This window comes from Scleropages formosus, chromosome 4 (assembly GCF_900964775.1).
Source record: "Scleropages formosus chromosome 4, fSclFor1.1, whole genome shotgun sequence".
Classification (NCBI taxonomy): domain Eukaryota; kingdom Metazoa; phylum Chordata; class Actinopteri; order Osteoglossiformes; family Osteoglossidae; genus Scleropages; species Scleropages formosus.
This window is the reverse complement of record NC_041809.1, coordinates 36205017-36217416: the sequence shown is the minus strand read 5'-3', so window position 1 is coordinate 36217416 and position 12400 is coordinate 36205017. Positions and strand designations below refer to the sequence as shown.

Below are 12400 nucleotides of genomic sequence, written 5' to 3'. Positions count from 1 at the left end.
AGACGTGAGGTGCAAATTCGGCCGCTGGCCTCCGCTTGCTTTGAGGATGATGCATGTCCTGGGAGGGACAATGTTGTTTTACCCTTGAGCAAGGTAATTAACCCGAATTGCTCCAGATAAAATCCAGCTGTGTCAGCTGCTTGGGAATTGGTGTAAAATGCTTCCTGAAGTTTCAGCGCATTCATCAGTTGTGAACAGCAGCCCCAACCCACACAGCACCCCCCGACCCCCACCCCCACCCCCAGCTAATACCACTTCCGATTCTGCATCTCTCTGCATCTTTTTGTTCTCCCTACCGCCGTTAGATTGTTCTCCCTACATTTTTTTGCCCGGCTGCTGCTAAAAGAGGTATTCATCATACCGCTTTGCGCTGCAACACCAGGTGCACGATTTCTGTTGACCTTGACGTCTTTCGCGCTGTCATTGACGCCGGCTTCTGGGCACAGCAGTTAGCCTAGCATTGACTTTGCCTCCCAGGATCCTGCTGCACGTTTCAGGCTCCTGCTGCACACCCCCCTCCCCCCCCCATCACCCCCCATCACCCCCCCACCCTGCCAGTCCTCGAGAAAGCCACACCAAGGAGCGAGCAGCGGCAGAGTGAGCAACGGCATGTTGTCATGACAACGGCGGGGCTTTGCGGCAGACTCTGACTGTCAGAAGAAGCTCAGCTCGATCAGCCTTGGCCTTTTGCACGTCCTCTAGCTCCTCTACGCCGAAGGCTGCATTTTCAGCGCCATAACAATAAAATCATCAGTCGACTGCGCTTCCGTTGCTATAGTCCGTCCTTTTTGTCACCGTGCCTCCTCACTGCAGCTTGTTGTTACAAGTCAGTGGACTTCGTCTGGGAGTACAGTGCACCGCGTCCAGATGGGGTCGTGATGTACCATAGCGGTCACCTTGTTGACGCTCCTCTGCCGACTTAATGAGCGTGCAGCTGCAGCATCGTCGCCGTGCCGACGTGCTCGGCGCTGCGCTGCAAAAGATTCCTTCAGCCTTCCTCAATCTTTCGCTTTTCAGCCTTGTCTTCTGAGTCAAAAGGTGTCCAAAAAAATGATCTTTCGGAGCGACGTCTCCGGAAACTTCCGGAAAGGCCACAAGTCAGACTGTTGCGATACAGGCACCACACACACTCTGCTCTTGTCAGCAATGTGTTGAATGCAGAGCGTGTGAACCGTAGGTCCCTTTCGGAACTGGCCTGCCGCCGGCTTGCAGCCTGGACATCTGGTCAACCATAATGAATTATTTGCACTGCCCCAGTTTGAGGAATCCAGCCCCTCTGTTTAAATATGTAAAGTGCCAGTGGAAACAGAGCTGCTTCAGATGCATTTGGTTGTTGCTGTTAGTCTAGCTCTCATATCACTGTAAAATGCACATGAATGCAATGGGGCAGCAGTGTGGACTGACACGGAAGACATTTCACCAGAAGGTTGTGGGTTTAAAACCCAGGAAGACCATTAGTTGTACTAGATCTGAACTGCTGCTGCGGATGTCTAAGAGCACAGCTGTAAACTGCCGTAGATTCCGGTAAAATAAACTGTCACCGGTATCAAAGGCGGAGTCACTGTAAGCTGACGGTCAGAGTAGCAACATCACCCTCAAAGATATCTGTGTGTGTGTGTGTGCAATATGAAAAAAATACGCCCCTGTACATGAGCAGTCTTTTAATATAGTGGTACTGTCTTTTCCGTCCAGTTACCGAACGGTGGCTCTCGGCACGGCATTTAGATGCCATCTTAAGGACTAGAAAGGTCTATGATGTACGACACGGTAACGTCGGCGGAAAAAACGTTTGCTCTCTGGCTGCGAAGTCTTGCGTCGGTGTATTTCTGCTCCGCGGGTGCAATGCTTTTCAATTTCAATTACAATGAAATCCAGCTCACATTTCAAGTCATGCATGCGAGATGCAGTGTAACAGGCTAATTTGTGCTGAAAGACTGAGCGCATTTGAATTGTGGCATGTACAATATAGGCATTATATCTTGTAAATCATGCAATCTTTGCAAAGGAATAAATGCAAAAGTTTTGAAATTAATGGCGTTGTAAGAAATATATAAGCAGGGATTGCATTTTCTTCTACAAGTTACCGTTCACAGGTAAGGCCTAAGAACAAAATAACTCCAGTGTATATCGACGGCATTCCATTTTTTGCGAATGTTTTCCTGTTTAATTAATTTAGGCGTAAAATATGCACCGTTTTAGTGATCAAAATTGGGAATTTTTGCCGTTTGTCTCTCAAAATTTAAAGCCCACCAGATTCATAGAGCTCATTTTGCACCTTTCCAGCCCCTTAACATATGAAACCTTATGTAATGAACATGGCAGTAAGTGGTGTGGTTGTCTTGTTCTGCATGAATCAACGCTTGCTCATCTTTGTGATGCCTGTTTGGGATAAGAGACACTGTCCACGTGGTCCACGTGTAGCTGTGACTGACACCTGTCACTCCAATGTCTGACGGTCTCACTCTAACCACATGATGCGCACCTGTTGTGTATGTTGGAAGATCTCTTTCTGAAACTGTTTTCTTTTTTTTCTTTCTTTTTTCGTCAACTTTCTGCATTGGCAGAGCATCTTGGAATTGAATTAATGGGTATGGAACAATCATTCATTTTAATTCCAAATCCAATGAGTTGCATAGTTTTCTTTATTGAGTCACATGCTCCCATCTTCCCGAGAAGCTTGTCGAAAACGAACAACCAAATCAGCGAACTATTGAGCGGCGCCGAAGTCGGTCCGATTGAACGCGCTTCCTCTACGAGCGTAGGCCTTCCTCCAAAGTGAAAATCTGGGTTTTTCTGCAGCGCTCATTACTGCTTTGCTTAGCATCTAGCCAGGATGGGGACGTTTTGGGAAGAGACTCGGCATGGTTAACAGAAGAGTTACGCAGCGCTCAGTGTGTGTCAAAGCATCGTGCGATCGCGACAGCCCTTGAGTCCTCCGAGTTGGGATGAATGAGTTTCCACCGGCATGAAAGGGAGAAACAAGGTTAATTACACCGGTCTGACTCTGGGCTCCGCGGAGTGAGCGTCCGCATGATTTATTTGTATTTCGGCAAAGGTTTTTATTCCCTTTGTCCACAGTTTGCCAGTGATAAGATTGCACACTTGTGCCTTTTGTTAAGTACCGCATTTCATTTCCTGCGATTTCATCATTGTCGTTAAGTTGCGGTTACCAAAGTCTTTTCATAACACCGCTCAGGGCCACGTGACGGGGTCGTTCTGGAAATACTGGAAGAATAAGTTGAATCGCAGTTTGAAATGACCTAAAGCACTGAAACATTTGAAAAAGTAAACAGTGTAGTCGGCAATTAACTACAGACGGTCCCCGACTTACGATGGGGTTAGGGTCCGACAAACCGATCGTAAGTCGAAAATGCATTTAATACACCTAACCTACCGAACATCATCGCTTCTTATCCTCTAAGATGGTCCAGATGGTCGATTGCGAAAGTCCAAGTTCACGCGCGATGGCCATTACGGGATTGTCGCCTTCGTGTTGGGCAATTATCTCGAGTTTCTCCTCGAGAGTCACTGTCCTCCTCTTCTTCTTCTCACCGGTAGCAGGAGACACAGATGGGCGTTTCGTACACATGATGGATGCGCAAAACACAACGTAGGTACGGGGGGTATCCAAAGAAACGCTGTAGAAACAGAACACTGTAGAGTCTCGGTTGTAAACGCTAGCGACCGCGTGACAGACTGGGAGGTGCGGATCGCTGCCGCTGCCCAGCATCACGAGTGGGTATCGTACCGCGTATCGCTTGTCCAGGAAATAATAAAAATTCGAAGTACGGTTTCTGCTGAATGTGTATCGCTATCGCACCATCGTAAGTCGGACCATCGTAACTCGGGAACCGTCTGCAGTCGTAAATTAACTGGGAGAATTTTAAAAGGAGGTTCCTGCATTTCCAAAACGAAACCAGACTTTATAGCACTGCTAATTTTAGTTTTTCTTTACATTTCTCGGGTTGAATATTGTGACATTAAGCCAAATCAGTTTGTGTTAGAGTGATTATTGAGTGGAGATTAAATTTTAGTTTTTGTCACTATATGTGTGCGCGCGTGTGTGTGTGTGTGCAGGAGTTTACATAGGACACTGGCGGAAATTTGTATGTTTTAGATGAGGACAGGTGACTTGTGTGACACAGCACGGGCTGGAGTGACGCGCTGGGACTTAGGGTGCTTTAAGTTCCTTTCAAAGCAAATGGGTGCTGCTGACAGAAAGACCCGTACTGTCGTACCCGAGGTCACGGATATCCCTCGTTGATCCCTTGTCCTCGACGCCCCTATGTTCCTCTTCTGCGACAAGCATGCGATGCCAGGCTTACAGTTGACTTCCCCCTTTCTGCTCACCCTCACTGTCTGGCCCTCCCACCTCCTTCATCTTTTGCTTTCGTCCTTTCCTCTTTTTTCCTCTTTTTTTTTCCTTCTTTGAATCTCTTGTCGTTGTAGCTTGTCTGCACCCACAGGATTTCTGCAACATTCTGCTGTGGTTTGAAAAAAAAAAAAATCGGACTCAAATTTGGATTTAAAAAAAGAGCAAAACTCCCTGGTTTGATTTGCCTTTGAAATTATCCTTATGCTTATCATTCTTACTGCACCCAAATGTATCATGGAGACAAAAGCAAATTGTGCATCAAACCCATTCTTCTTAATGTTTTGGTTGTTCCTGGATTACACATAACTGTGTGTCATGCCCTTGTAAAGCTCCTGTGATGCTTTTATGGTCTGGGGGACTACTGTACAGGTAAAGGACCTCACTTTGCCAGGACCCCACACTGAGTAGGCGATGACCTCCATTCGACAGTATCGGTGCCATCAGTGTGTCCAGGATGTGAGCGCGCCATCCGAGTCGCGCATTAGCAGCGACGTCACCACCCCCCCTCCCCACGCGCTACGCAATTGGCATCCCGACTCTGGGCCCCTTCCTCCACCTTGCTCCATCTCCATCTGGGTGGGCTCACTTTCAGCTCCGCCTCCTACATTTCCCTCAACGGCCCCCCATCATCATCCTCACAGGAGCAGTCCCAAGGGCGGCAGAGTGACACATTTCTTTTCGATTACATTTGCTTTCAATATACCTTGTGTTTTATTTCCCTATGCATGCATGTGTTAAAGAAATTGTTGCAGAACCCTCCATTTTACACGGCTGTGTAAGTCATCTGAACATCTGAACGGGGAAAAAAAGCTGCAGGAACTTGAATTTGGTGTTATGAAAATGTGTCAGAGTTGAGAGATGGTATGGAGTCTAGATGATGGTGTGGGATAAGTGAGAAGATCAGAAAGCAAGGAAGAGGTTGAAGGGATTGAGAGGAGACATCGCAGGTAGTAGAGCCACCTTGGTCCACGTTCCTCCCTTCGCTGCTGTGGCGCACCTCACACTCTTATGACTCATCTGCTCATGTAGGGCCCATTAATCGCACCTTCAGCCTGACTCGACCAAGACAAGCCCGGCTACGCATCATGGAGTCAGAGGCGCCCATTGGAACAGGCAGCGGAGGAGGCTGAGAGTGGGGTGAAGGGCACTCGCTGCTCCCCGAACTCATCATGGTCGCACACTGTTTTGATGTTATGGTCACTACGGTCACCTTGGATTGGAGAAGTCGATTATGTTTCTGAATGAATGACCGTGTACTGCCATGATGACTGAGGACTGCTTCAGGGTGGAGGTGAGATGGGAAAGGCTCAGGCACCACGGTGATATGAAGGCTCAGGCGTAGAGAAGACATCACACTCCTAAGGGGGGGAGGGACTGTATTTCATCAGAGGACAGTACAGGGGTAGGGTGCCATAATATAATGCTGTAAAGAGATGCATGAAAGCAGGTGGCGGTGGGGCAGGGCAGGGCAGGGCAGGGCAGGGCAGGGCAGGGCAGGGGCACTGTGTTTGCTCAGGTAGAGGGCTGTGTGTGACCTTGTAGGGTTTGTGAGGAACAAATGATGGAGACGCTGTGGTGCGGGAACATCCGGACCAATGGAGCGCTCCTGTGTGTTCCCATTCTCGCAGAGGCGGAGGAGCTGTACCAGAAGAGAGTCCTGACAATCACAGGCATCTGCGTGGCTCTGCTGGTGGTGGGCATCGTGTGTGTGGTCGCCTACTGCAAAACCAAGTAAGGGCGCCTCGTCCCCGGAGACCCCTCGATCTTAGGCTCTAAGAAGCACAGAACTCCCATGAACTCATTTTCAGCCCTGGGCTTGGCGGCTGGAAGCCCGGAGACCGAATGGTCCCGTTGGTCGGAGCACTTTGCGCACCTCCGATGGCTTCCGCTTCCCTTTCTGCTGGAGGCGGAGCGCTGGGGGAGGGGCATCCGTGCCGCCGCCAAGACAGAGCCCTAAATACCCTTTCCATCATGTCGCACATAAAACAGTTGCCATGGGACCGTAAGTCAGTCACTAAACAGCCCCCATAGTGCCAGTTCCCATTCACGTGTACGGGAGCAGGATTTATGATAGAATGATGACATGAGCTCAAGGTAGTTGAACGGCACTGCGTTGCGTTAAAGTGCGCCATCAGTGTTGTCGTTAAAGCACTCAAGTGCTCCTTCGAAATTGGCGTGTAAAGGACTTGTGTAAGCAAAGAGTTTAACGGTAAATAGCTTTCTGCGGCGAGCCTTGGGCTGCAGAGCGGATGCTGGGTGGGGACTCTCACACGCCACTCGAGGGTTGCAAATGAGAAGTTGAAGGGGCCCTGCTGCCATCCCATCGAGACAGGCAACCGAGGCTGATTTCTTGAGCAAGAGGCCACTGTGTCAACCGGCAGGACGTTTCGAGTTACGTCAGTCGCCCAAGATACAGGCACAATGTCTCCTGCGACCACGGATAGGTGACGAAAGTGAGCGATGTCGCTTGTAGAGGAACGCGTTGTGCGCGTGAACGTGCCTTCCTTCCCTCCCCACCAGGAGACAGAGGAAGAAAATGCACAACCACGTGCGGCAGAACATGTGCGGCGACCATCCCAACCGCAACCTGGCCAACGGACCCAATCACCCGGGACCGGGCCCTGAAGAGATCCCCATGGTGGATGTGAGTTGGAGACGGAATCCCTGTTTCTTTGTCCGAATGCTGTGGCCTCACATGTCGTGAAACATCGGTACGGTCGGTACGGGTCGAGTTAGATGGAGGGGGAATGAGTAGCAGCGCTATGATGAATATGCACTTGAAGACGGACCCCCGACACACACGCTCTTTCGTTCGGTACACTCATCCCTCTTGTCAAGCTCTGCTAGTGAATTGCTGCCAGTCTAAGTGTGTTTCTTAGCACGAGTGCGCTGGAAGGCGTCCAGTGCGGCTCGAAATGCAACTCCGGTTAGTCAATGGGCCCCGTCAATGGCCGCATCTCATTAAACGGCACTCAGCGCTGAGAATCTGTTGCAGTGTCACTTAGTGCCCAATTGCTGCCTTCAGCCGCCCATGGGGTGGATTGTGCTGCGATGTCTGCTGCTGCTTCTTGAAGTTGTGACGGTAATCTTCTCGTCTGCCCCTTCCCACTTCAGCCTTCCATCCGTGTTTTTGTGTCGTGGCTTGTTCTCCATGTTGCTGGTTTGGCTGCGTGGGCAGAGGCCTGAATATTTGGTGGTCTCGCCCATGAGGAACTGCAACATGGACCCGATGTCACATTGAAACGTAAATAGTCTGAATGCTGCGTGTGATCCGGGAAGGCCTGCGTCGCCGCCCGAGCGTCTACCTTAGGGAACCTCTTCCACCCGGAGTCCTCTGTGAATACAACTACAATACCCACAATCCACCGTGTGAGAGTGTAGAACCCTCACCCCACCGTGCTCAATGTGACATGTCGTCCTCTTCCTCGACGGGAGACGGGCCCCCGTGCTCCCTGCCCGAACTTTCCCTGTTATGCAGCTTTCTTCATTGCAGTACATCTCGAAGAATGTCCCAGCCACCGAGCGGGTCATCCGGCATGGGACCGAGACATCCTTCTCCGGCAGCCGAGCATCTTCCAGATCCCACCATTCGTCCAGCCCTGCTCACTCATCCACACACAGGTACCCGCATCTGACCTTCCCTTCGCGGAAAACACAGTTCCCCCTCCTGCCCTGGCGAGGTTATCCATCCTGCTGTCTCAGAGAACCCAAAATATTCGCCGGGTCACAGTGAATTTCCCAGACGTCCCTCAGAAGACATTGACCCACCTTTTCAGTCAATTCCACCTTAGTACCAGCTCACACCCTGGACGATATGTTCTACTCACACCCGTCTAGCGGGGAACCTGCTGCATCCACAATCCTCTGCGAAGACATCGCCGTAACAACGTGACTCCAAGACACGTCCAAGAGTGCAGGAGGAGTGTGTTCGGTCTTGTTCCCATCCAGCTACTACTGGTGCAGTCAAATATTGTAGAAGGTACTTCTCACAGGGTGAGATCGGTTGTATGCAGACGTCCAGCATTGGCGTGCGGTGCGATGACCTACTAACCTGGGATCGCCCTCATTACGTTTTGTCGGAAAATAATGCGGTGAGTGCGGTAATGATGATGACAGAAAGTGAGAACTTAGCTGTATTGATTCCTGGCTTCTTCATCGAGAAGCTCCAAAGCGTTTCTCCTCGGAGAGTTGGGTGATTGACCGAAGAACCCGCAGCTTGTTCGCCACCTGCTGGCTCTACAGTATATATATATATATATATATATATATATATCTTGGGGGGTGCGGTAGCGCAGCAGGTTTGGCCAGGTCCTGCTTTCTGGTGGGTCTGGGGTTCGAGTCCTGCTTGGGGTGCCCTGCGATGGACTGGCATCCTGTCCTGGGTATGTCCCCTCCCCCTCTGGCCCTGTGTTGCTGGGTTAGGCTCCGGTTCACCGCGATCCCACTCAGGACAAGCAGTTTCAGACTCTGTGTGTGTGTGTGTGTGTGTATCTTAAAATCAGTTCTACAGAAGTTAAAATACTGATGCTGTAAAAACAGGAGTTTTGCAGGTTTGACACAGGTTGTGTGTGTGCGTGATGTGTGTTCACATTGGAGCATGACCCCATTGCTGAGACAGTACTGAAGGAACCCTGGGAAAGACACATGAAAGGAAATACTGAATTGAGCACAAGGACTACCACGGTACAGCTTTTCACCTTGTTTGCCAATTTATATCCGCTCGGTCGTTTCCACCACCTACGATCTTGCCTCCCCCACTCAGCCGTGAATTCAGCTGGAGACCCCCATGCGGTGACCTGCGGGGGGGTGTAATGCCATGAACGTCACAGTGTTCTTGCTCTCCCCGTCCTCGTTCCCTCGAACCCTGCGCAGACACGAGGAGCGCACGTGGAGCTTGGACAGGACGGGCAGCGCGCTCTCGGACTCCCCGTCGGGTTTGGCCTCCTCTTCTGTGGGGACCAGTAAGTGCAGTAGCCCGGCGTGTGTGGAAGCGCGGGCGCGGCGTGCGGCACACTGTGGAGTTACAGAGCCCCACGACCCCCCCGCCGGACGCTACCGGGACTCCTTCGATTCCCTGGGGGACTCTCCGCACAGCGACAGGTGGGCCCCCCCCCCCCTTCGCCATTCCCGGTGCATTGTGGTACACGTACTATCGACCCCTCCCGACACCGCAGCCCAGTGGGCCCCCAGCTGTTTCACTGCCTCACTGGCAAATATTTAGAAAGAAACAATCCCACACACACAGGGACTGGAGTGTGTTACATCAGCACTGTACCTGGTAGCATAGTGGTTAGAGCTGCTACTTTTGGGCCCAAGGGTTGCAGGTTTAAATCCCAACAACAGCTTTTGTACCCTTGAGCAAGGTACATACCCTAAATTACTCCAGTAAAATTACCCAGCTGTATAAATGGGTAAATAATTGTGAGGAACTTCATACTGTAAGTTGCTTTGGAGAAAACTGTGGGCTAAATGAACAAATGTAATATAATGTAGAGGGAGAACAGTGTGAGCATCGCTCACGTTTTGCTCTCCAGCTTTGAACCCCCTTCAGATGCTGCACTTCGTTCACAAGGCCTCCTCCTCTGATAATGACCTGACTGTCCATTCGGGGCACCCAGGTGTACAACTTGTCCACTCGTGCAGAATGCTGACTCATTGCTATGGCGACCACGCTGTGCTGTTCAGTGACAAGGGCACTTTTGGTCTTCGATTTTTCCCGTGAAAAGGCGCATTGAGTGGAGGAAAAAGATCATCTCGCTCAGTGTCTATGAGCGCTTGTTCGATGCAGGTCGCAGGTGGAGCACCTCTCCTGGAAGCATAGGGCGTGAAGCAGGGTGAGCCCTGGACAGGACACTAGTCCACCATGGGGCAATCACACACACACACACACACACACACACACACACACACACACACACACACACACACACACACACACACACACACACACACACACACACACACTATGGCCAACACTAAGTCACTTGGGTGGCACAGAGAGTAGTGGTGCTGTCTCACAGCGCCTGGGTGGTGCGAGAGGATGTGGGTTCAGTCCCTTCTCAGTCTGTGTGGAGTTTGCATCCTCTCCCTGTAGCTGTGTGGATTTCCTCTGAGTGCTCTGGTTTCCTCCCACATTCCAAAGACATGCTGTTCAGGTTCACCCAGAGTGTGTGAGTGACAGAAAGAGTGTGTGTGTGTTCCACTGATGTATGGATGAGCAACCCAGTGTAAGTAGTGTATCTAGCAGTGTAAGTCACCGCGGTGAACAAGGTGTGTGGGCTGATAACACTACATAGAGTTCACTGGAAGTCACTTTGGAGAAGTGCGTCTGCTAAATAAATAAATGTAAGTCACTTGAAACACATGTCTTTGGGCTGTTTTGGGGGAAACCAGAGCAGCCAGTGGAAACTTGTGCAAACAAGGGAAGAACATGCAAACTCCACATGGACCGAACGGGGATGAAGCCTAGAGCATCTCTGACCGCACAATGCAGCCGCCGAGAGGCACCGGCGCCACCGGATGGAGCGGTGTGCCGCCCGACTTTAGGAGAATCATGGAATCATATTGAGGCGGTAGGCAGCACTGCGGTTAAGGGGATGGTTGGGTATCTTGACGGATTCCTGCTCAAGTGCTCAGTTGCTGTGGAGCGCTTGAGGAAGTGCGACTGACTCCGTCTGAAGCCACACACTCCGCGTGCGCTTTGGAAAATCTTCGAAGAGGCTGTGCGACAATTACCGTTTGCTTAAAGGCACTTCGTTTCATTTTGGCCGCTGAAGTCCTGTGTTTCTAGTTTATATATTAAAATATTCCCAGCGTTCCAGTAAATGTGACGGCTCAAGGAGTGACTGGAGTCAGCGGGCCGTGCTTTCGGAGGGAAGTTTATGTGACACGGAGCCGTACTTCGCACACGCGCACGTACACACACGCTGCTCCCTGTCCGCGTGTGTCTAAGGCAAGCGTTTTTGCTGTTTTCGGATTTTCCCATAGCGAAACAACTTGGGGGGGGGGGGGGGTAACGACGACTTAGTGTCTTTTCTTATTTTTTATTCTCTTGTCTTTTTCACGCTCGACCGTCGCCTCTCCCCCCTCCCCGCAGGTACGTGTCAGCGCTGACGACGCCGGCCCGCCTCTCGCCCGTGGACTTCCATTACTCACTGCCCCCACAGGTGCCTACCTTCCAGATCACGTCCCCCAACGCCAGCCACGCCATGTCGCTGCCGCCAGCCGCCCACGCCTCCTACCGGCTGGAGGACGACCAGCCGCTACTCCGCCGCTACCAGGTGCCCCTGCAGGACGTCCAGCGGCACGAGCCTTACTGGCAGCAGCGGCGCTCCTGCCTCAACGACAGCACGGGCAGCCTGCCCTCCAGCCCCTACCGGCTGGCGGACGACGACGAGTACGAGACCACGCAGGAGTACCTCTCCTCCCTGGAGAAACCAAAGAGAAGCAGGTCGGGCAGCAGACGCTGGAGGAGGTCCAGGCTCAACGGGCACGTCTCGCAGCGGGGGGAGGCAGGGCGGCGGGACTGGGGCTCGCGGAGCTGCCTGTCGGACAGCGAGTCGGAGGACGAGGAGGGCGAGAGCACTCCCTTCCTCAGCATGCAGAACATGAACACGGAACCGTCCACCATTTACAGACCGGCGGACAGTCGGACTTACCGCTCGTCGGGGCGGCACGGCGGGCGCGGAACTCTACAGGCCCGGTCCAAACAAGACGGGGCCCCCCGCTGAGAAACCAACGAAACAGTATCCGATAGACCTGCACCTATAAGAAATATTTTTATTTTATATAACAGACAGATATTCTAACAAATGAAATATTTATTTTCATTTTAGCAAAATGTTGTCTACTAGCTAACAGCAAAGACTTTTTTTATAGGGAAAACTCTATTTATATGTACATTTTGATTTACAGCATAAAGAAAAAAAAGACGTGCCAATTTTTTCACAACTAAAAAAAAATAGAATAATATTGTGGTGCCTTTTGCTGTATGCCGATGCGGGAGGTCCAGTTGAGTTTTTTGTA

The 12400-nt window shown here is 51.2% G+C and overlaps 1 protein-coding gene across 3 annotated transcripts in view; it reads left to right on the top strand.

Annotated features, from left to right (window-relative positions):
- Positions 1-12133, top strand: part of nrg2a (neuregulin 2a) — a 101492-nt gene extending 89359 nt beyond the window's left edge. The window contains exons 6-11 of one of the 3 annotated variants that reach the window (XM_029251522.1): positions 2565-2588; positions 6004-6106; positions 6896-7019; positions 7869-7996; positions 9248-9475; positions 11472-12133. In XM_029251522.1, coding sequence (XP_029107355.1) covers positions 2565-2588; positions 6004-6106; positions 6896-7019; positions 7869-7996; positions 9248-9475; positions 11472-12105 — 1241 coding nt within the window. In that variant the 3' untranslated portion in view covers positions 12106-12133. The remainder of the gene's footprint in view (positions 1-2564; positions 2589-6003; positions 6107-6895; positions 7020-7868; positions 7997-9247; positions 9476-11471) is intronic. The other 2 variants (XM_029251524.1, XM_029251523.1) reach the window with 2 other exon arrangements.
- The last annotated feature ends 267 nt before the right edge of the window (positions 12134-12400 follow it).